We start from the raw sequence: 25,644 nt of genomic DNA on the forward strand, positions 1-25,644 counted from the left end.
ACATTCATTGGCATGGCCATTTTCTGGTGACTCCTGGGTGTGTGTGGATGGGGTGTAGATTGACTTGCTACATAAGGGGTCATAATATGATTAGTTTTAATCTGCAATTTCTGGGCATAATCCGGAAGATGCAGGATCATTTCATTCCAAAGAGGAAGAAAGATTCTAAGAGGAGTAGGAGGCAACCGTGGCTGACAAGGGAAGTTAGGGATGGAATAAAACTAAAAGAAAAGATGTATAACACAGCAAAGAGTAGCCGGAAGCCAGATGATTGGGAAACTTTCATAGGACAACAGAAGGTAACAAAACAGGCAATACGGGCTGAAAAGATGAAGTACGAGGGGAAGCTGGCCAAGAATATAAAGAAGGACAGTAAAAGCTTCTTTAGATATGTTAAGAGAAAAAGAGTAGCAAAGTCAAATGTGGGTCCCTTGAAGGCAGACACGGGTGAAATTATTATGGGTAACAAGGAAATGGCAGTAGAGTTGACCAGGTACTTCGGATCAGTCTTCACTAAGGAAGACACAAACAATCTCCCAGATGTACTGGAGGACAGAGGATCTAGGGGGGTAGAGGAACTGAAAGAAATTTGCATTATACGAGAAATAGTATTGGGTAGATTGATGGGACTGAAGGTTGATAAATCCCCTGGGCCTGATGGTCTGCATCCCAGGGTCCTCAGGGAGGTGGCTCTAGAAATAGTGGACGCATTGGTGATCATTTTCCAATGTTCAATAGATTCAGGATCAGTTCCTGTGGATTGGAGGATAGCTAATGTTATCCCACTTTTCAAGAAAGGAGCGAGAGAGAAAACGGGGAATTACAGACCAGTTAGCCTGACTTCGGTGGTGGGAAAGATGCTGGAGTCGATTATTAAAGAGGTAATAACGCAGCATTTGGATAGCAGTAAAAGGATAAGTCCAAGTCAGCATGAATTTATGAAAGGGAAATCATGCTTGACTAATCTTCTGGAATTGTCTGAGGATGTGACAAGTAAAATGGATGAAGGGGAGCCAGTGGATGTAGTGTATCTAGACTTTCAGAAAGCCTTTGATAAGATCCCGCACGGGAGATTGGTGACTAAAATTAGAGCACATGGTATTGGGGGCAGAGTGTTGACATGGATAGAGAATTGGTTGGCAGATAGGAAGCAAAGAGTAGGAGTAAACGGGTCCTTTTCAGAATGGCAGGCAGTGGCGAATGGAGTGCCGCAAGGCTCGGTGTTGGGGCCGCAACAGTTTACCATATATATTAATGATTTGGAAGAGGGAATTAGAAGTAACACTAGTGAGTTTGTGAATGACACAAAGCTGGGTGGCAGTGTAAACTGTGAAGAGGATGTTAGGAGGTTGCAGGGTGACCTGGACAGGTTGAGTGAATGGGCAGATGCGTGGCAGATGCAGTATAATATAGATAAATGTGAGGTTATCCACTTTGGCGGCAAAAACAAGGAGGCAGATTATTATCTCAATGGTGTTAGGTTAGGTAAGAGGGAGGTGCAGCCAGACCTGGGTGTCCTTGTTCACCAGTCACTGAAAGTTGGCGTGCAGGTACAGCAGGCAGTGAAGAAAGCTAATGGAATGTTGGCCTTCATAACAAGAGGATTTCAGTATGGAAGTAAAGAGGTTCTTCTGCAGTTGTATAGGGCCCTGGTAAGACCACATCTGGAGTATTGTGTACAGTTTTGGTCTCCTAATTTGAGGAAGGACATCCTTGTAATTCAGGCAGTGCAGCGTAGGTTCACGAGATTGATCCCTGGGATGGCGGGACTGTCATATGAGGAAAGATTGAAAAGACTAGGCTTGTATTCACTGGAGTTTAGAAGGATGATAGAAACATATAAAAGCTAGATGCAGGAAAAATGTTCCCAATGTTGGGCGAGTCCAGAACCAAGGGCCACAGTCTTAGAATAAAGGAGAGGCCATTTAAAACTGAGGTGAGAAAAAACTTTTTCACCCAGAGAGTTGTGAATTTGTGGAATTCTCTGCCACAGAGGGCAGTGGAAGCCAAATCACTGGATGGATTTAAGAGAGAGTTAGATAGAGCTCTAGGGGCTAGTGGGATCAATGGATATGGGGAGAAGGCAAGCACTGGTTATTGATTGGGGACGATCAGCCATAATCAGAATGAATGGCAGTGCTGGCTCGAAGGGCCGGATAGCCTCCTCCTGCACCTATTTTCTATGTTCTATCTTCTCTAAAGCTTGTCAGATGCTGGGTATCCTGTTGAAAATAGGTGAAAATAGCTCACTCTCAATATCCTCAAAGGATCACTATCTACAAAGTACCACAATGGTTTGAATCAGCATTAGGGGCAGGATGGGACGCTCTCTATTTGTCTAGCTCCAATAACACAAAGAAGCTCAGCTTAATCCCGGACAAGTTGTTCACTCAAACGATGACACCATCCTAAACTTCAGTCTCACCACCACCATTGCTCAGCGTCTGCTGTGTGTGTGTCTTCTGCAGAATGCACTGCAGTTATTTACCTAGACTATTCCAAGATCACTTCCCAAACTTAGAACTTCAAGTAGGGCCACGTGGATGTAGGGAACATCATTGATTGTAAGTCCCCCTCCAACTCATGCATCACTGTGAGCATATTACTGGGGCTTATTTGTTACAGGTCTAATTCCTGGAACATCCTACCTAACAACTTTCCGGGAATACCAGAAGGACAACAACAGTTCAAGAAGGTGGCATGCCACCACGTTTTCAAGGGTTATTGGGGATGAGCAAAATGAACTTGCCTTGACATTAATATCTATATCTCATAAATGAATTTAAAGACATAAACCACCATTCCCTAAGATCATGTCTGATCCTTTTTCATTTCATTTCATTTTATTTTATTTCTAACATGTTAAAAGACATCAATTAAAAAACAAAATAAACAAAAAAACAGAAGAAATACAAGGAATTTCATCCATTACTTAACATGTGCGAAAAGGAGTCGGAAGAAGTGTGAACTTATTTAATCCTACCCCCATTCCCTAATCAATATTTATCAAGTATCAGATATTAATACAAAAATACTCATACACCCTTATATGTTCATATAGATATACTTATTTAAATAATGATGTGTTATTATATGTAGACCCCTGAACGAGAATAGAAAAGGAATGGGAAAAGGAATCCTCCATTTCAAATCAACTTTGCTCTTTGATCTCCACATCATGGGGGTGGCACAGTGGCGTAGCGGTAGAGCTACTGCCTTACAACGCCAGAGACCCGGGTTTGATCCTGACTGCGGATGCTGTCTGTATGGAGTTTGTACATTCTCCCCGTGACCTGCGTGGGTTTTCTCCAGGTGCTCCCGTTTCCTTCCATACTCCAAAGCTTCCACACTCCAAATGTTAATTGGCTTGGTATAAAATGTAAATAGTCCCTAGTGTGTGTAGGATAGTGTTAATGTGCAGGGATCGCTGGTCAGTGTGGATTCGATGGACTGAAGAGCCTGTTCCATCCTGTATCTCTAAACTAAAATACAATAATCATTGAGTATTTTATTATTAAAAACTCTGTTGGTCTCAGCCTCAAATACACCCATTAACTGAGCATGCACAACTCTCAGAGACAAGAAGATTTCAAATATTTAGAACTCTGTGTAAAGACATTTCTCCCCACTCCAGTTATAAACCAGTAATCCTTAATTCCAGACTCTGTCCCCAGTTCTGGATTCACAACTCTTATCAGCAGCTTCTCTGTGATAGAATTGTCTTTCGTTGTAGATAATGTAGATAATGTAATGAAAATGTATCAAGCTTTCCCAATTGCCCTTCCTGGAAAAGCATTCCCTTTTCCCGGGAATCAATCCTGCAAACTTATATTGCATTGATTGCACATCAGGTATGCAGACACAAAATGCTCCAGCAATTGCAGGATGTTGGAGTACAGAATGAAGGAAGTCCAGCTGTGACTGCAGGTTTTTGCATTACTGGGAGCATTTTGCGTCTGCATACCTGATGTGCAATCAATGCAATGTAAATTGACGTGGAATCAATGCAATCTGGGGAAGAACAAGGCATCATTTGCTGCCTTAAATACTTCACACACACACACACCTATTTATTTTCTGCCCACACTAGCACACTGTACATTAATTTTTCCTAGTTTCTCATGATATACAAAAACATTCCTTTTCTATTCTTGCACCCAAGTGCACGAACACAAATGTTCCCGCATTGTACTCCATCTACCATCTCTCGTCTGCTCACTTGACCCGAGTTTAATATTGCTTGAGAAAGTAATTTGAATTACTTTAAAGCACTATGACCCCAATGTTAATTGTGCAACCTACAGTATGTTAAGATCAAGTTCTTCAAATGTAAATCTACATAACACAATTTCCCAGTTTTCCTGTATTACACCATGCTGATTCGTGCATCTCAGTTTCAATGCAGTAATTAATCCCTGATATTTATTGCAGGTGCTTGCGGCTCTGTCACTTACCAGAGCAAGTCAAGTCAAGTCAAGTCAAGTCAAATTTATTTGTCACATACACATACTCGATGTGCAGTATGTGTATGTGACAAATAAATTCCTAGGGATCAGAGGAGGTGGGGAGCCTGATGGAGAATGGTGCCTGCAGGAAGCATGTTTACTTGGCTCGAAACTTATGGGGAACCACTTGGCTGGAGGTTGCTAGGGACACCACAGCAAGGAGTAGCACTACAAGAGTGGAGCCTGTGAACCCCTGTATTCTAGGGACGTCAGCACAAACCTCATACTGCTTAGGCTGAAATTGTCCCTAGAGTCATAGAGTGATACAGTATGGAAACAGGCCCTTCGGCCCAACTCGCCCACACTGGCCAACAATGTCCCAGCTACCCTAGTTCCACTTGCCTGCGCTTGGTCCATAACCTGTACTTGTCCAACTGTTTCGTAAACAATGAGATAATCGGTGTGTGTGGGATAGTATTTGTGTGCAGGGATCAGTGGGCGGCGCAGATTCAGTGGGCCGAAGGGCCTGTTTCTCTAAACCAAACAAAGGTTAAATGAAGCCACCCTCCTTGAGCTTGAGTGTGGATAACCACCATAATGCTGTGATGAGCCGCAAACCCTAAAGGACAGACAAAGAGCAGCAGTTGGAACGATGCTGAGACCAGGAAGCAGAGATGACATCATTCTGACCTCCAAGGGTAAAGATATTAACACGAGGTCACAAACCTTGCTGAGAACAAGGTCATAAGGTCATAAGTAATAGGAGCAGAATTAGGTCATTCGGCCCATCATTCAATCACGGCTGATCTATCTCTCCCTCCTAACCCCATTCTCCTGCCTTCTCCCCATAACCTCTAACACCCATACTAATCAAGAATCTATCTATTTCTGCTTAAAAAATATTCACTGATTTGGTCTCCACAACCTTCTGTGGCAAAGAATTCGACAGGTTCACCCCCCTTCCCCCTCTCCTGACAAAATAAATTCCTCCTCATCTCCTTCTTAAAAGAACGTCCTTTAATTCTGAGGCTATTATCTCTGGTCCTAGTGGAAACATCCTCTCCACATCCACTCTATCTAAGTCTTTCACTGTTCAGTAAGTTTCAATGAGGTCCCCCATGATAACAAGGGGTATGAGTTGAGAACTGCTGGCTCTTTAAGATGCATGGATTCAAGGGAAATTAATAAGACCTGGTAATTCCGTGATTATTTGAGAATTCTCATTTTACATATCAATGAATGTAAATATTTAATTGGGAATGTTACTTGTTACTCTACTGTTAATCTCGTTGGGAAGTTCTAAACGGAGTAAAGATGGAGTCAGGGCAAATGAAAGTTGTGCCAAGAAATCTGGGATTCCATTACCCAACAGTTTAGGTTCAGATTTATTATGGTCATGTGTACTGAGGTACAGTGAAAAGCTTTGCATTGGCTGTTAACCAATCTAATCAGATAATACTATACATAAGTACAATCAACTCAAACTCAAGTACAATTGGAAGAGCAAAGGGTAAAATCCAGAGTGCAGATATTATTCCCAACATTGCAGTACTTTAGTTTCATAGATACAGTCCAATGTCCGCAATGTGGTAGTGGTGAATTGAACAATACCCTAGCTGATGGAAGGACCGTTGAGAAGCCTGATAGCAGAGAGAAATAAACCGTTCCTGAAGTCTGGTGGTGCATGTTTACAAGCCTCTCTCTGTACCTTCTGCCTGACCGGAGTGCGGACCAGAAGCAATGACTGGGGCAGGACATCTTTGATCATGTTGGCTCTTTTCTGAGGTAGCATGGTGTAGATAGTTTAGTTTAGTTTAGTTTAGAGATACAGCGCGGAAACAGGCCCTTTCGGCCCACCGGGTCCGCGCCGACCAGTGATCCCTGCACATTAACATTATCCTATACCCACTCGGGACAATTTTTACATTTACCAAGCCAATTAACCTACAAACCTGCACGTCTTTGGAGTGTGGGAGGAAACCGAAGATCTCGGAGAAAACCCATGCAGGTCACAGGGAGAACATACAAACTCCGTACAGACAGCACCCGTACTCAGGATCTAACCCGTGTCTCCGGTGCTGCATTCGCTGTAAGGCAGCAACTCAACTGCTGCGCCACCGTGGCCGCCCAGAGTCTGGTCTGTGTGATGGACTGGACTAGATCTACAACTCTCTGGTATTTCTTGGGGTTTTGGGCAGAGCTGTTCCCAAACCAAGCTGTGACACAACTAAACGGTGTGCTTTCTATGGTGCAACTGTGGAAGTTTGCAAGAAGCATTGGAGACATGCTGAATCTCTTCAGTCTCCTCTGAACCTAGAGGTGTTGCCGTTGATGGAAGGAGGCTGCAATTAATGTGCACCATCTCCAAGCACTTCACGATGGTACATGTCAGAGCTACTGGGTGGTAGGAATGCAGGCATGCTGCCTTACTTTGGCCTCGGGGAGATTGTGGTCGTCTTCAAGTAGATGGGCACCTCAGAATGAAATAGTGTGAGAAGAAAGATGTCTAGAATACCTCTGCCAGCTGATCCGTACAGATCCTACGGATGTGGCTGGGGACTCCATCCGGATGAGTTGTTTTCCGTGAATTCTCTCCCAGGAAGCCCATCGTACTATGTGGCATGGGAATCATGGGTGCGGGCACACCCAAGACTGGTGGGATGGGTGACATTCCTCCAATGACCTTCTGTCAAAGCCAGCGTAGAATGCAATGACAGGCCCATTGCCAGCAATACCGCTCTCTTTCACATCGCCACCCGTTAGAACCTTCAAGCCTTGCCAGAATCGACAGGTATCCAGGGCCTTGCCTCGGGACTCCATCCTGGTCCCAACTCCCTCTTGGCATCCTTAATGGCACTGCGATAGATTGTGGATGGATTTCTTGTACCACTTACGTTCGTCTGGCTTGGGTGCCTCAGGCTTGGACTTCACCTGGGAGTGGACCTCACGGTTCATCCATGGTTTCTAGTTGGGGAACGTAGGTATCATCTTCTCTGGTACACACTACTCCACCCACCTGCTGATGAAGGGCACTAATATGCCCAGAGGTTTGTGAACACATTTCTAGTTTTCTGTGCCAGACAGCTTTCCTTCCTGTCTAGCTTTATAACTTCTGCAAACTTGGAAATCTTGCAATCTATTGTATCATCAATGTCATTGATGTGAATCCTGAATACTTGGAGGCCCAATACAAACAATCATCTGTTTATTCCTGCTCAGTTTTCTGCCCTTTAACCAAAGCTCCACAACTGCCTATACACCGATCAGCCGAAACATTATGACCACCTGCCTAATATGCTGTTGGTCCTCCGCGTGCAGCCCCATACGCAGCAGGGTGTGATGCACTGTGTATTGTGACACATTCCTCCCATGACCACCATTAACATTTTCTGTGACTTGTGCCACAGTCGACCTTCTGTCTGTTCGGACCAGATGGGATAGCCTTCGTTGCCCTCGCGCATCGATGAGCCTTGGGCGCCCAACACCCTGTCTGTCGCCGGTTTGTGGTTTGTCCCTCCTCGGACCACTGTCGGTCGGTACTCACCACTGCTGACCGGGAGCACCCCACAAGCCTTGCCGTTTCAGAGATGCTCTGACCCAGTCGTCTGGCCAGAACAATTTGGCCCTTGTCAAAGTCACTCAGGTCTTTACTCCTGCCCATTTCTCCTGCATCCAACATGTCAACTTCAAGAACTGACTGTTCACTTGCTGCCTAATATATGCCACCCCTTGACAGGTGCCATTGTAACAAGATAACCAATATTATTCACGTTACCTGTCAGTGGTCATAATGTTTTGGCTGATCGGTGTATGTTACCCCTTACTTTGTGGATACTTATGTTATGTAACATCCTATCAAACCACTACTGAAAATCTAGTTTCACTATGTTGATTTGGCTCGCTTTTCTGCCGTGCCAGTTACATCTTCAAAAACGATGTTAAGTTTGTGTAACAAGATTCCCTTCATAAAATCCTGTTGAAGTGGCTTGTCATATGTTTTGATGATGGTTTCCAGTGTTTATACTGATATCCAATGTCGAACTAACAGTCTTATAATTGTCTAATTTGCCTCTCCCTTTTTCTTCTTAAAGAGGAGTGTTACATTTGCTGCCTTCCTGACCGCAGTGACAATTTCAGTGTTTAGCCTCACATTTTACTATTGTACAGGCACTGTTAGGAAGTGTACAAACCAAATTTGTCACAGAGACGTAGAATGGGTTAGTGGAGCAAATGATTAAATGTTGAACAGAGAACCTCTCTTCAGAGATCACGTAAAAAGGGGAAAGAAGATTAGAGACTTAGAGGTTGAGAGAGAGAACATCAGAGATGAGGTTTGTGAATATTGAAGGCCAAGACACCAAAGATGGTGTTTGGATTTGGGATGTGCAACTACTCAGCTTTGGAAGAGCACAGACAATTGTCGGTAGACACAAAATGCTGGAGTAACTCAGCGGGTCAGGCAGCGTCTCTGGAGAGAAGGAATGGGTGACGTTTGGGGTGGAGGTCTCGAACCATTCCTTCTCTCCTGAGACGCTGCCTGACCCGCTGAGTTACTCCAGCATTTTTGTGTCTACCTTCGATTTGAACCAGCATCTGTAGTTATTTTTCTACAGACATCTGTAGGATCTGTAGGACATCTGTAGGTTTCCACTGGTGGGAGAGTCCAGGACTAGAGGTCATAGCTTCAGAATTAAAGGACGTTCCTCTAGGAAGGAGATGAGGAGGAATTTCTTTAGTCAGAGGGTGGTGAATCTGTGGAATTCATTGTCACAGGAGATTGTAGAGGCCAAGTCAGTGGATAAATTTAAGGCAGAGATAGATAGATTCTTGATCAGTACAGGTGTCAGGGGTTATGGGGAGAAGGCAGGGGAATGGGGTTAGAAGGGAGAGATTGATCAGCCATGATTCAATGGTGGAGTAGACTTGATGGGCCGAATGGCTTAATTCTGCTGCTATCACTTGTGACATGACCTTATGATGGTAGAGCTGGAAGAAATTCCAGAGGAAGTGACATGTAGGGGGCAAAAAGCTTTTGAAAACAAGAGTGAGAATTTTTAAACAGGCAATGGCTAGCCAATCTTGTTGGGAAACACTAGCAATGTAAGAATTGGTTGATGATGGAATGTTGAAACAAAGTTTTGAATGACCTCAAGTTTGTGGTAAGAAGCTGTGAGAGAAAAAAATAGTATTTGATGTTTTACTTGTACATGATTCCCGGATATAGATAAAGGTTTATAATTTTTAACATTTGACATTCGTGGTCACTGATGTTTCTCTAGAATGCCAGTGGCTGAGGGGAGAATTATAGAACGTTATAAAATAATGAGAGGCATAGGTAGGGTAGATAGAACTTGTTTTTTCGAGGGTCAAAGATTAGAGGGCATAGCTTTAAGGTGAAAGGCAAAAGGGCAAAGTGTAAAGGAGAAGCGCGGAGTCAGTGTTTTACGTGTAGACAGTGGTAGGTGCCTGGAAATTCCTGCCAGATACATAGACAATATGTATTCGGCCCTTTGAACCAGCACCGCCATTCACTGTGATCATGGCTGATCATCCACAATCAGTAACCCGTGCCTGCCTTCTCCCCATACCCCTTGATTCCGCTAGCCCCGAGAGCTCTATCTAACTCCTTTAAATTCTCTATTAAACACTATCTGCCTGGTGGAGGCAGAGAGTGGTTTGAAGAGGCTTTTAAAAATGGATATACCGGGAATGTTTTGATGGGATGATGTGCAGCAGATTAGTTTATGTTGGCATCATATTCAGCACAGATATTATGGGCTGTTCCTGTGCTGTGTATGTACAATGTGGGAGTATGTAGTGAAAAATAGATTTCCGTAATCACACTTTCAGTGTTCCTTCCATGTAGACTCTACGTAGCATTTAATTATGATGTTAAAGTCATTTGCTTACTTTCAGCACGTCTCGTATCTCTCCTCTTCCTTGTAAGACTCGTGAATTCATAACTCTTGTCATTCCGTATCGTTAACTCTTCCCTTATTTGGAATTGGGCATTACCATAACCTTTCAGATTTTCCAGCCGATCTTCCTGAGGAGAATTGTGAACAAAATGTGAATAGAAAAAAAATTAGTATTTGCTTTTCCTCTCCCCGAAATCCATAGTTTAGTCTAGTTTAGTTTAGTTACAGCGTGGAAACAGGCCCTTCAGCCCACCGAGTCCACGCCGACCAGAGATCCCCTCACATTAACACTGCCTACACACACCAGGGACAAACTTTACATTTTTTATACATTTATACCAAGCCAATTCACCTGCAAACTTGTACTCCTTTGGAGTGTGAGAGGAATCTTGGAGGAAACCCACACAGGTCACGGGGAGAACGTGCAAACCCAGTACAGACAAGCGCCCATAGTCAGGATGGAACCCGGGTCCCTGGCGCTGGAAGGCAGTAGCTCTACCGCTGCGCCACCTTACCACCCTATAGATTTGAAAAATAACTCTAATTCCTCATTTATCATCCTTCTTCGTGTGTGAATCTATTCAATGAATACATGCTACAAACTACAGAGCGGAGGTGCAGAACCTGGCGGACTGGTGCTCTGATAACAACCTGTCCCTAAATACCACCAAGACCAAGGAGCTGATCAACAACTTCCGTAGGTCACACAACGGGGAATACGCCCCGATCTTTATCAATGGGGACAGTGTGGAGAGAGTGTCCAGCTTCAGGTTTCTGGGCACTCACATTTCGGAGGACCTCACATGGTCCAATAACACTGCTGCGCTGGTCAAGAAGGCACAGCATTGGCTGTTCTACCTAAGAATACTGAAAAGGTCTGGTCTACCCCAACAGCTGCTGACGACCTTCTACCGCTGCACCATAGAGAGCATCCTAAAGCATGGCATCCCTGTGTGGTATCTCAGCTGCACGGAGGCAGAGAGGAAAGCTCTTCAGCGGGTAGTCCATAGAGCTCAGAGGACCATCGGAACACAGCTACCAGACTTGGAGGGCATCTACAACACACGATGCCTCAGAAAAGCCACCAGCATCCACAAAGACTCTTCACACCCCTGCAACAGTCTGTTCGAACTTCTACCATCGGGCAGACGATACAAGGCCTTCTACGCCCGCACCTCCAGACTCAGGAAATAGCTTCATCCCCAGGGCCATAGCTGCTATGAACCGGTCCTGCTGAGCCGGATGGTCACATCGCACAGTGAACCGGCACAGATCTACTTGCACTTTATTCTGTTTTAAAACTGTTACAATTTGTTTCATTGGGTTGTTTACGAGCTAATTAAATTATTGCATTGTATGGGAGGCGCATTCCCAATCTCGTTGTACCCCTGTACAATGACAATAAAGATATATTGTATTGTATTGTATTGTATTTCACAGTGGGAGACATGATCTTAATCTGATTCATCTCCATCTCTTTTCTGGCTGTGGTAGGATGATTCAGTAGCCTCAGCAAGGCCAGCAGCATAATCAAGGACGAGTCGCACCCTGCCCACTATTCTGCTGCCACTTCCCTTTCCTCCAGACACACAAGGATAGAATCCCCCTGGTTCCCGCCTTTCACCCTTCCAGCCTGCCCATGCAACGTCATTATATGACATTTCCATCACAACCAGCGGGATCCCACCACGAGTCAGGTCTTCCCATCCCCACACCTTTCCGCAGAGACTGTTGCCTCCTCAACTCCTGGGTTCATTCACCGCTTCCCACCCAAACCGCCCCCTCCCCAGCAATGCAGGAGATGTAACACCTGTCCCAGTACCTTTGAGGTGCCAACTATCTCATTCCCAAATACGGGACAAGGTGACGTCACCGCCCCGCGCCACACGTGACCTGACCCAGCCAGCGGCCACGTGCTCCCGCTCCACCAATGGCGGCGCCCAGGCCGGGAGGTGGGTTACTACTAAGGGGTAAGAGAGTTGTAAAAACAAGCCTGAAGGCTTTGTGTCTCAATGCAAGGAGTATACGTAATAAGGTGGATGAATTAAATGTGGAGATAGTTATTAATGATTATGATATAGTTGGGATTACGGAGACGTGGCTCCAGGGTGACCAAGGCTGGGACCTCAACATCCAGGGATATTCTATATTCAGGCGGGATAGACAGAAAGGAAAAGGAGGTGGGGTAGTGTTACTGGTTAGAGAGGAGATTAAAGCAGTGGAAAGGAAGGACATTAGCTTGGAGGAAGTGGAATCGATATGGGTAGAGCTACGAAACACTAAGGGGCAGAAAACGCTAGTGGGAGTTGTGTACAGGCCACCTAACAGCAGTAGTGAGGTTGGGGATGGCATCAAGCAGGAAATTAGAAATGCGTGCACTAAAGGTGCAGCAGTTATAATGGGTGACTTCAATCTACATGTAGATTGGGTGAACCAAACTGGCAGGGGTGCTGAGGAAGAGGATTTCTTGGAATGTTTGAGAGATGGTTTTCTAAACCAACATGTTGAGGAACCAACGAGAGAACAGGCCATTCTAGACTGGGTATTGAGTAATGAGGAAGGGTTAGTTAGCAGTCTTGTTGTGCGAGGCCCCTTGGGCAAGAGTGATCATAATATGGTAGAGTTCTTCATTAGGATGGAGAGTGACAAAGTCAATACAGAAACAAGTGTTCTGAACTTAAAGAAAGGTAACTTTGAGGGTATGAGGCGTGAATTGTCCAAGATAGACTGGCGATTGATGCTGAAAGGGTTGACAGTGGACATGCAATGGAAGGCATTTAAAGGTCGCATGGATGAACTACAAGTGTTCATCCCAGTTTGGCAAAAGAACAAACCAGGAAAGGTAGTGCATCCGTGGCTAACAAGGGAAATCAAGGATAGTATTAAAACAAAAGATGAAGCATACAGATTAGCCAGAAAAAGTAGCATACCAGAGGACTGGGAGAAATTCAGAGTCCAGCAGAGGAGGACAAAGGACTTAATTAGGAAAGGGAAAATAGATTATGAGGGAAAACTGGCAAGGAACATAAAAACTGATTGCAAAAGCTTTTATAGATATGTCAAGAGAAAAAGATTAGTTAAGACAAATGTAGGTCCCTTGCAGTCGGAAACAGATGAATTGATCATAGGGAACAAGGAGATGGCAGACCAATTGAACAAATACTTTGGTTCTGTCTTCACTAAGGAAGACATAAACCGTCTGCCGGAAATAGCGGGGGACCGGGGGTCTAATGAGATGGAGGAACTGAGGGAAATCCAGGTTAATCGGGAAGTGGTGTTAGGTAAATTAAATGGATTAAAGGCAGATAAATCCCCAGGGCCAGATAGGCTGCATCCCAGAATGCTTAAGGAAGTAGCCTCAGAAATAGTGGATGCATTAGTGATAATTTTTCAAAACTCTTTAGATTCTGGAGTAGTTCCTGAGGACTGGAGGGTAGCTAATGTAACCCCACTTTTTAAAAAGGGAGGGAGAGAGAAAATGGGGAATTATAGACCAGTTAGCCTAACATCGGTAGTGGGGAAAATGCTAGAGTCAGTTATTAAAGATGTGATAGCATCACATTTGGAAAGTGGTGAAATCATCGGACAAAGTCAGCATGGATTTACCAAAGGCAAATCATGTCTGACGAATCTTATAGAATTTTTCGAGGATGTAACTAGTAGAGTGGATAAGGGAGAACCAGTCGATGTGTTATATCTGGACTTTCAGAAGGCCTTCGACAAGGTTCCACATAGGAGATTGGTGTACAAACTTAAAGCACACGGTATTGAGGGTTCAGTGTTGAGGTGGATAGAAAATTGGTTGGCGGACAGGAAGCAAAGAGTAGGAATAAACGGGTCCTTTTCGGAATGGCAGGCAATGACTAGTGGGGTACCGCAAGGCTCAGTGCTGGGACCCCAGTTACTTACAGTGTATATTAATGATTTGGACGAGGGAATTGAATGCAACATCTCTAAGTTTGCGGATGACACGAAGCTGGGTGGCAGTGTTAGCTGCGAGGAGGATGCTAGGAGGCTGCAGAGTGACTTGGATAGATTAGGCGAGTGGGCAAATGCATGGCAGATGCAATATAATGTGGATAAATGTGAGGTTATCCACTTTGGCGGCAAGAACAGGAAAGCAGAGTATTACCTGAATGGTGACCAATTGAGAGAAGGGGAGATGCAACGTGACCTGGGTGTCATGGTGCACCAGTCATTGAAAGCAAGCATGCAGGTGCAGCAGGCAGTGAAGAAAGCTAATGGTATGTTGGCATTCATAGCAAGAGGATTTGAGTTTAGGAGCAGGGAGGTTCTGCTGCAGTTGTACAGGGCCTTGGTGAGACCGCACCTGGAGTATTGTGTGCAGTTTTGGTCTCCTAACCTGAGGAAAGACGTTCTTACCTTAGAGGGAGTACAGAGAAGGTTCACCAGATTGATCCCTGGGATGGCGGGACTTTCATATGAGGAAAGACTGGATAGACTGGGCTTGTACTCGCTGGAATTTAGAAGACTGAGGGAGGATCTTATAGAAACATATAAAATTCTTAAGGGGTTGGAGAGGCTAGATGCGGGAAGATTGTTTCCGATGTTGGGGGAGTCCAGAACCAGGGGTCACAGCTTAAGGATAAGGGGGAAGTCTTTTAGGACCGAGATGAGAAAACATTTCTTCACACAGAGAGTGGTGAGTCTGTGGAATTCTCTGCCACAGAAGGTAGTTGAGGCCAGTTCATTGGCTATATTTAAGAGGGAGTTAGATGTGGCCCTTTTTGCTAAAGGGATCAGGGGGTATGGAGAGAAGGCAGGTACAGGCTACTGAGCTGGATGATCAGCCATGATCATATTGAATGGCGGTGCAGGCTCGAAGGGCCGAATGGCCTATTCCTGCACCTATTTTCTATGTTTCAATGTTTCTATGTTTCTATGTAACCTCCGTTAGGCAGCGCCCGGGCCTCCGGGCCTACCACTGTCCGGAGCTAAAATGGCGGAAACCTAGAGTGTCGGGATCTAAACTTGCAGGACCTACAGTATCGGGGGCCTACAGTGTCCGGGCCTACAGTGTCCGGGCCTACAGCGCTCCCCAGGCCTAATACGGGACAAACCAATTTATCCCAAAATACGGGCCGTCCCGGCTAATACGGGACAGCTGGCAACCCTACGATATCTTCTCCCTCACATCCCTGCAGGGAGCCCAGCAGCTCTTCCAGGTAAGACAGAGGTTCATTTACACGTCTTCAAACCTCATCTCCTGCACCCGGTGTTTATAATGTAGCCTCCTTCACATTGCCAAGTCTAAATTAGCCGCACACTTGCACTTTGTCCACCAACACTTGCTGGATATCCTGGTTGTCAACCTTTCTTTTGTAGTTTAGTTTAGTTTGGTTTAGAGATACAGCGCGGAAACAGGCCCTTCAGCCCGCTGGGTCCACACCGACCAGCGATCCCTGCGCATTAACACACCACTAGGGATAATTTTACATTTACACCAAGCCAGTTAACCTACAAACCTGTACGTCTTTGAAGAGTGGGAGCAAACCGAAGATCTTGGAGAAAACGGTGAGAACGTACAAACTCCATACAAACAAGCACCCGTAGTCAGGATCGAACCCGGGTCTCTGGCATTGTAAGGCAGTAGCTCTACCGCTGTGCCATCATGCCGTCCATTTTTACTACCCTGCCCATTCCCACATCAACCTTTCTCTCCCAGGCCTCCTCCATTGTCAGAGTGATTGATGGAACTGCACATCCTCATGTTCCATTAGCTTACGACCCAATACTCTGAACATTGAAGCTTCCAGCTTTAAATGCTAACAATACAACAATACAATACAATACAATATATCTTTATTGTCATTGTACCCAGGGGTACAACGAGATTGGGAATGCGCCTCCCATACGATGCAATAATTTAAGTAATTAACAGCAACCCAACGAAACGAAACAATTGTAACAGTTTTAGACAGGGTAAAGTGCAAGTTGATCTATACGTTGTGGCCATCCGGCTCAGCAGGACCGGTTCATAGCAGCTATGGCCCTGGGGATGAAGCTGTTCCTGAGTCTGGAGGTGCGGGCGTAGAAGGCCTTGTATCGTCTGCCCGATGGAAGGAGTTCGAACAGACTGTTGCAGGGGTGTGAAGAGTCTTTGTGGATGCTGGTGGCTTTTCTGAGGCATCGTGTGTTGTAGATGCCCTCCAAGTCTGGTAGCTGTGTTCCGATGGCCCTCTGAGCTCTATGGACTACCCGCTGTAGAGCTTTCCTTTCTGCTGAACACCTTTCTCCTTCTCTTGCACTATCCCACCCCAGCTACCCTGCACATTTCCCCTCCTTCATATCAAATCAAATCAAATCAAATTGCTTTTATTGTCATTCAAAGTGAATTTGAACGAAATTGTCATTACCACGCAGTCACAAACAATAATGAGCACAAGACACACAACCACACAAGTTTAACACAGACAACCATCACAGTGATTCCTCCAGGCACACCCTCACTGTGATGGAAGGCAAAGAAAAGTCTTATCTCCTCCTCCGTTCCTCTCCTTCTGCCTGCTGCCTCGAGGCGATACATTTAATCGCTAACAGTACACAAAGAAAGAAAAAGACAGACAGATTGCCGGTGAGCCACAGCCGCAAGGCTCAGCCACTTCTGGACTCATTGCTAGGCTATGCCTGCGTCCCCCAATTAACCTTCTTATTTCCTTTCTTGCGCCTTCCACTTGTCCGCTTCCACCTATATCCGTCTCTCTGACTTTATGTTTCACTCCGCGTCTCTCCTTATCTGACACTTTTATCTCCTTCTCATCTCTGTCCTTTGTCATTTACTCCACACTTCAGTCAACCCTCACTGTATCCACTTATCACTTACTAGGATAGACACAAAAAGCTGGAGTAACTCAGCGGGTCAGACAGTATCTCAGGAGAAAAGGAATAGGTGACGTATCTGGTCGAGAGCCATGTTCAATCCACTTACCAGGCTTTGTCCCACCCCATCTCTCGTTTCCAGCTTTTCCCCCCTACTGCAATTGGTCTTCAGACGGGTTTGGACCCACAACGTTATCTGTTCATTCCTCCCACAGATGCTACCTGATCTGCTGAGTTCCTCTAGCACTTTGTGTATTATCCAAGATTCCCTCATCTGCAATCCCTTGTACCCTGATCCTTCTCCGTGGATTGTCACCTTGTGGTGGTGGAGAAGCTTGTGTGGTCCTGAGATCCTGAGAGCGATGCCGTCTGGAGCTACACTCCTGGTAGGGTCACCCATGGTGGTAAGGTCGAGGGGGAGATCCCTGACAAAGAGCAATCCAACCAAGACCTCAACGGTGGAACAGGCAGAGGGAGGATGATGGCTGACTTTAGTGGAGCGTCACAATGGCTGGGAAGGCGGATGGATGAAGGCTGCAGCAGAAAAGGGTCCCCGGTCGTCTTGGACTCCGTGCCACTGGATCCTGACCCAGATCTGTCAAGGACCGTGTGGTGGCTGTCTGTGCACCAGTCTCCCCACGTTAAACAAAGTCACGCACAGGCGTCCGACCCTATGGAGAGGACAGTCACACTCGCTTCCAGTGGCCGCCAATGATGATGTGCCCCCATCATGTCATGGGCAGTGCACAAGGTGAGAGGTGTGGAATGCACTGACACAGGTACTGCAGGCAGTCAGCAAGCTGATCCCCCTCCAACCATTACCCTGCCATCGCACAATCTGGCCCTTCTCATCTCAGTCCCACTCAGTTGTCTAAACTTGATGGCTTATGACACTTGGTCGTGCAGGCTCTACCAATGCTCCTCTTTAGCTATTTGCTGAAAGGTACAGGAGGAAGGTGATATCACACTATTTGCAGTTTGCAGGTAAGCTAAAGATGGCTGCAATACAGGCCTGGCAGAGCATCACCAGAGAAGACACCCAGCAACTGGTGATGTCCATGAATCGCAGACTTCAAGCAGTCATTGCATGCAAAGGATATGCAACAAAATACTAAACATGACTACTTTCATTTACATGTCATTGCTGTGTCCCAAACATTATGGTGCCCTGAAATGGGGAGACTATGTATAAACACTGCTGTAATTTCTACATGGTGAAACCAAAATGTATAAAAATGGCCTTTAATAAAACCTGACAATGTGCACTTTAGCATAGAAACATAGAAACATAGAAAATAACCACACGTGACTTTTTTCTATTACCCATCTCAACTTGTGGAGTACAGAGGCAAATTAATTAATGATGGGTCTTTGTCCCAAACATTATGGAGGGCACAGTATGTTTGCTGAGGAGACTCAAGTAATAACAAAGGAGAAATTTATGGAGTTTGAGAAAAACGTTTTAATGTCTTTATAAGATGACTTAATCAGTATAGAGATGCACTGTTAATGGGGGGGGAGGCAGAGCACAGAGTCCAAATATTTGGACAAATTGGCTGCAATAAATAAACAGGCATTAATATGTACTGACATTGGGTTCATGTCACATTCCTGTGCCGCGCTGCAGTAGCCGAGGGTAGCAGAAGAAAGCTTTTGCTCCAAGTAAATTATTTTCTATCTGGCCTAAAGTTCCATCAACTTTGCAATCAGTCTGAAGAAGGGACTCGACCCATTCCTTCTCTCCAGAGATGCTGCCTCTCCTGCTGAGTTACTCCAGCATTTTGTGTCTATCTTTAATGTAATAACTTGGTTGCATTTATCAATATAAAGTTGGTATCCTTCATTCTCAGTTGTCACTTGGTCTTCAGTATTAAGACTTACGATGACAACCGAGAACAGAGGGTGATACTTAGAATTTACCCTCTATATAAATGAAACAGAATCCAAGAGATTTAGTGGAAATATTTCCTTACCATATCTTTCTCGTGCTCCATATCCCCAACATTTACTCGTGTCCTCTTGTTAAACACACGGAGCTGTTTGTGGACATTTGCCAGTTCCCTCTGTAGATCACTTATTTGCTGCAGCAGTATCACTAGCAGTGATAAACAACACAAAACAGCCAAGAAGAGGATAACAACAGTTATAACAAACCCTCTCATGATAGATCTGGTTCTTGATTCTGGTAAATTATTCCAGAGTTTGGACGGCATCGTAATTTAAATAATTTTTCTTTCTTAGTTCCAGTCACTCTGGTGGCAATTCTTTCACTCAACAGAGGAAGTTCGTATGACTGAAGGCGTTATTTTGCAATGACAACAGGAAATTGTATTTCATGGAAATACTTGCATTATTTAATTTTGTTAAAGGGCATTATCATCTGTTATGATTAAGGAGTGGAGCTCAGAACTTTTAAATATTTATTCTTGCAATTTAGATAGTTCTGTCAACGCTGCTGTTTATTGACCAGCCGTACGTGCCCTTGGGAGGCTGGTTGTAAATATTCTTCTTGAATCAGAGTTGAACAGGGTTGAGAACATCTGACAGCACAGTGGTGCAGCGGTAGAGCTACTGCCTTACAGCGCCAGAGACCCAGGTTCCATCCCGACTACGGGTGCTGTCTGTACGGAGTTTGTACGTTCTCCCCGTGACCTGCGTGGGTTTTCTCTGAGACCTTCGGTTTCCTCCCACACCCCAAAAATGTACAGGTTTGTAGGTTAATTGGCTTGGTATAAATGTATAACATGTAAAATTGTCCCTTGTGTGTGTAGGATAGTGTAAGTGTGCAGGGATCACTGGTCGGTGTGGACTGGCTGGGCCGAAGGGCCTGTTTCCACGCTGTTTCTCTAAACTAAACTAAACTAAACTAAATTAAACTAAACTAAACTAAAAACACTAAATCCTTGTGGCAGAAGTGGTCCCTGTACTCAAATTCCACTGTACCTTAATTGGTCCATGTGACAATAAATTGATCTTGAAATCTTGAAATCTCCCAGCATTTGGTAACCTTGGAAAAAATCCAAAGAATTGCAAAAACGATTCTCAGTTTAAACAAAACTTTATGACGCAGGACTTTCGAAATGTAGAGACTTAATGGTGAATATCAGAGGTCCACAATTAATTAGCAATTCTATAGTTAGATTGCTTCAATGTTGCAGGTTGATGAGAAACACATGGCATGAGTTTAAACTGTGTGGTGAAGTACCAACTTGAATAGAACGTTGTCCCTCGTGACACGGACAGCAATGGTGGCGCTCGCAGCAGCTGCGACTTACCTGCGGTCCGTTTGTCTTTTGTGTTTTTGTTGTTTTTTGTCTTAATTGTAGTGTTTAGATGTGATGTAGTTTTTTGTGGTTGTGTACTATGTGTGGGGGGGGGGGGGACTGTAAAATTGTCTCTTCCAAACGGAGATGCAACCTTTAGTTTCTGGGTGGTGTCTCCGTTCCAGCTGCGGCCTACCATCGGCCAAACACCTGGAGCTGGCGGCCTCCACCTGGGACCACCTGGGCTCTGGTTCGCACAGCCCGCGGACCGGACTCACCACCTGCGGAGCTGGCTGCCTTCGGAGGCTGTGGTGGCGCTGCGAGAGCGGCCGCGACTCGCCTTCAGAGGCTCCGGAGGCTTCGGCCGTGGGCCGCGTGGACGTCGGAAGCTCACAGGCCCTGCCCTGGGTGGGGGCCGACATCAGGAGCTCCGGCAGTAGCAGCGTCTTCGCCCGCCCCGAATCGTGGGGCTTGGGTCGGCCCGCTGCAGACCTTTCACCGTCCGGCACGGCCTGTAATAGGCCACGGGATTTTCTCCGCCCGGCGGGGGCTTCAATGTCGGGTGCCACGACCGCCCCGACGTGCTGTGGAAGCGTCTTCACTTGGGTCGGCCCGCTGCACCTCAGAAGGTGACTGGAGGAGACTCACTGTGATGGATGTCTCTTTTTTTTTGTGTTTTTTTTAGTGTTGGTTTGTGATTGTGTGTGAAATTGCTTATTTTATTGCTCTTACTGTTGGACTGTGGGTGACGAAATCTCGTCCAAAAGACTTGTTTTTTTGGATGACAATAAAGGTAATTCTGATTCTGATTCTGATTCTCCGAGCCGTTCTGTAGTGGGTGTGATGTTGCTGAAGGTGTTCCAGGAGCAGGTCCATGTCCATATTTTGGGAGCAATTTCTTCACAGAGTTGTCCTGAAAAGGGATGGTTTTGACTGTGTGAAGGAGGCAGAGGGCAAAGTATGTTTTCCGTGTTTTCTTTCCTTACACTTTGGGGAGGTGGGGAAGGAAAGTGTTGCCATGATGGTCAAGTCATCATAAATGTAGAAAGTCCCAGGACTCTGACTAACGCTGCAGATAGTTGAACTGCTGTCTCAGTTTCAACCACCCGGCTTCAACCTCTGGCACAGTCCACGTGGAGATTGATAGCTCTCACAGTGACTGCAGGTATCCTCCAAGTAGTCTGGTTTCATTGGTGCATCTGACCAATGTAAAGTGCTCTTTAATGTTTAGGAATATGGTTATAGAGTCATAGAGTCTTACAGCGTGGAAACAGGCCCTTCAGCCAACATAACCCAGCTACACTAATCCCACCTGCCTGCATTTGGCCATATCCCTCTAAACCTGTCCTATCCATTTACCTGTCTAAATGTTTCTTAAATATTGCAATAGTCATATCATATCATATCATATATATACAGCCGGAAACAGGCCTTTTCGGCCCACCAAGTCCGTGCTGCCCAGTGATCCCCATACATTAACACTATCCTACACCCACTAGGGACAATTTTTACATTTACCCAGCCAATTAACCTACATACCCGTACGTCTTGAGTCCCTGCCTCAACTACCTCCTCCGGCAGCTCGTACTGTGAAAAAGTTACCAATCAGATTCCTATTCAATCTTTGCCCCTTCACCTTAATCCTATGTCATTTACTCCTCGATTCCCCTACTCTGGGCAAGAGATAATGTGCGTCTACCCGATCTGTTCCTCTGATGATTTTGTACAACTCTATAAGATCACTCCTCATCCTCCTGCACTCCAAGGAATAGAGTCCTAGCCTACTCAACCTATCCTTGTAGCTCAGGCCCTCGAGTCCTTGCAACATCCTCATAAATCTTCTCTGCACCCTTTCCAGCTTGACATCTTTCCTATAAAATGGTGCCCTAAACTGAACACAATATTCTAAATATTGGCCTCGCCAATGTCTTATACATGAACCTCCCAGCTTCTATACTCAATACTCTGGCCAATGAAGGTCAATATGCCAACAGCCTTTATGACCACCTTATCTACCTGCGACTCCACAGTCAAGGAACCATGCACTTGCAAAATGCAACATCTCACACTTCTCTGTATTAAATTCCATCAACCATTCCTCAACCCACCTGGAATTACGATCCTGCTGCAAATTTTGACAACCATCTTCACTATCTACAATATCACCCACTTTTGTGTCATCAGCAAACTTGCTAATCATGCCCTGCACATTCTCATCCAAATCACTGATATAGATGACAAACAGTAATGGGCCCAGCATCGAACCCTGAGGCACCCCACCCGTCACAGGCCTCCAGTCTGAAAAGCAACCTTCCACCATGAAGCCAGTGTTCTATCCATTCAGCTATCTCTCATTGAATCCCATGGGATCTAACCTTCCAGAGCAGCCTACCATGCAGAACCTTGTCAAGTGCCTTACCTAAAATCCATGTCTCCAATATCTACAGCTCTGCTCTCATCAGATATGACCTTTTTAGTCATATCTTCATAGAACTCAATCAGATTCATCATGAGACACGGCCTCCCACATACAAGCCCTTGTCCATCTAAATGCCTGTATATCCTATCCCTTAGAATATTCTCTAGTAACCTCCCGACCACAGATGTTAAGCTCACTGGCCTGTAGTTTCCAGGCTTTTCCCTGCTGCCCTTCTTGAATAGATGCACAACATTTGCCTCCCTCCAGTCCTGCGGCACCTCACCAGTATTTAATGACGACTCGTAAATCTCAGCCAGGGCTCCCCCAGTTTCCTCTCTAGCTTCCCACAGTGTCCTCGGATATATCTGATCAGGCCCGGGAGATTTGTCTATCATCATACGCATCAGGAGCTTCAGCACATCTGCGACCATCACACTGACTGCTCTCAAGACACTTCCAGTGACTACCTCAAGATCCCCCATCTTCCTGTCTTTCTCAAGGTACTCATTGAGAACCTTGCCCATCTCCTGTGGCTCCACACAAAGTTGACTCTCTGGTTATCCTTTTTCTCTTTATGTGCTTGTAAAACCTTTTGGGATTATCCTTAAAGTTGATGAAGGGTGAGTAGAACAAAGTGGAATCAATGTGGGATTGATTCAAATGCTTGAGCATTTGTCACAGAGTGATACAGTGTGGAAACAGGCCCTTCATAGAGTCACTGAGTGACACAGTGTAGAAACAGGCCCTTCATAGAGTCATAGAGTGATACAGTGTGGAAACAGGTCCTTCATAGAGTCATAGAGTGATACAGTGTGGAAACAGGTCCTTCATAGAGTCATAGTGATACAGTGTGGAAACAGGCCCTTCATAGAGTCATAGAGTGATACAGTGTGGAAACAGGCCCTTCGGCCCAACTCGCCCACACCAGCCAACAATGTCCCAGCTACCCTAGTCCCACTTGCCTGCATTTGGTCCATCTCCCTCAACCTCTCCTATCCATTTACCTGTCTGTTTCTTAAACGATGGGATAGTCCCAGCCTCAACCACCTCCTCTGGCAGCTTGTTCCATACACCCACCACCCTTTGTGTGAAAAAGTTACCCGTCGGATTCCTATTAAATATTTACCCCTTCACCTTGAACCTATGTCCTCTGGTCCTCGATTCCCCTACTCTGGGTAAAAGACTGTGCATCTACCCGATCTATTCCTCTCATGATTTTGTACACCTCTATAAGATCACCCCTCATCCTCCTGCGCTCCATGGAATAGAGACCCAGCCTACTCAACCTCTCCCTATAGCTCACACCCTCTAGTCCTGGCAACATCCTCGTAAATCTTTTCTGAACCCTTTCAAGCTTGACAATATCTTTCCTATAACATGGTGCCCAGAACTGAACACAATATTCTAAATGCGGTCTCACCAACGTCTTATACAACTGCAACATGACCTCCCAACTTCTATACTCGACATGGACTTGGGCTGAAGAACCTGTTTCCTTGATGTATGACTCTGTGTGAAGAGATGGCATTGCATCTCCAATCAAGGATGATAGATGAACTGTAGGGGAATGACCTATATTGTTAGCTGTGCAATGAACATTTCTTGCATTAAATATTCAGACTCGGGATGAGAAAGTGCATGTGCACGATAGATCAAAAGTAGGCCGAATGCAGAAATGGCAAAGAGAGACAAAAAGGCACACTTTATTCACACCTGAATTAACCTCTACATAAACAAAGCAAGGAGAATCACACATGTCTGACATCCCAATCCCAAGACTAGTTTGCCCTGAAACAGCCAATGCCATCACAAGCTTATTTCAGAAAACCAGCCCTTGGGATCACCAGCTGAACAAGAATAGAAACACTGGCCTGAATGAGTTGCCCCACTAAAAAGACCGTTGATCCTTTCTTCTCTGTCCTCCTGATTAATTTTACTGATTGTGAAAAGTCATTGTCACCTTCCGCTCAGCTAACAATGAATCATTCTACATTTTCTAGATCATCGTCTGCTTTGATCTGTAGTTTTCACACCTTACCATGCCATATCTCGGTGTTTCCCTCTTCCCTGACTCTCAGTCTGAAGAAGGGTCCCAACCCGAAACGTCACCCATTCCTTCTCTCCAGAGATGCTGCCCGTCCTGCTGAGTTTCTCCAGCACTCTGTGAAACGTCACCCATTCCTTCTCTCCACAGATGCTGCCTGCCCCGCTGAGTTACTCCAGCATTCTGTGTCTGCTGATCGTTTCTCGTCTTCTCCACTCCTTCTCTCCACCATCTACCCCCATTTTCTGCTGCTGTGCAGTGTCTCAATATCTCCACTCAGTGGAGTTCATAGATAATAAACTACTTCATTTATTTAGTAGTGTTAACTTAGCAAATAATTCTTTGGGATATTTTACTGCAATGCACAAGCCTTTGTCTTCCTGCAGTGGTTGCAGCATTTAAATGCTGCTCCGGTTGTCTTTGATCTGTGGAGACTCCTCAGGATATTACTGTCGATGGGCCTTTGCCATGGAGGTGCCTCTGAGTCAAGAGGAGTTGCGTGGATTTCTCGTGGTGAAGGTGATCGTGTGTGTCTGGTGAACATGTCACAAAGCTACGGCGATCAAGTCACTGAACATATTTAAAAAGGAAAAGGAGGCCAAGTCAATGGATATTTTTAAGGCAGAGATCGATAGATTCTTGATTAGTGCGGGTGTCAGGGGTTATGGGGAGAAGGCAGGAGAATGGGGTTGAGAGGGAAGGATAGATCAGCCAT

At 45.4% G+C, this 25,644-nt stretch overlaps 1 protein-coding gene across 1 annotated transcript in view; it reads right to left on the minus strand.

The window, feature by feature from the left end:
- The window catches only part of LOC144600315 (tumor necrosis factor ligand superfamily member 13B-like), a 31,917-nt gene extending 12,501 nt beyond the window's left edge, over positions 1–19,416 (minus strand). Inside the window, exons 1-2 of the mRNA XM_078411880.1 lie at positions 19,177–19,416; positions 10,356–10,491 (exon numbers count right to left, since the gene is read on the minus strand). Coding sequence (XP_078268006.1) covers positions 10,356–10,491; positions 19,177–19,416 — 376 coding nt within the window. The remainder of the gene's footprint in view (positions 1–10,355; positions 10,492–19,176) is intronic.
- Between the last annotated feature and the right edge of the window lie 6,228 nt (positions 19,417–25,644).

The sequence above is a fragment of the Rhinoraja longicauda genome, chromosome 15 (genome assembly GCF_053455715.1).
Source record: "Rhinoraja longicauda isolate Sanriku21f chromosome 15, sRhiLon1.1, whole genome shotgun sequence".
Taxonomy (NCBI): Eukaryota; Metazoa; Chordata; class Chondrichthyes; order Rajiformes; family Arhynchobatidae; genus Rhinoraja; species Rhinoraja longicauda.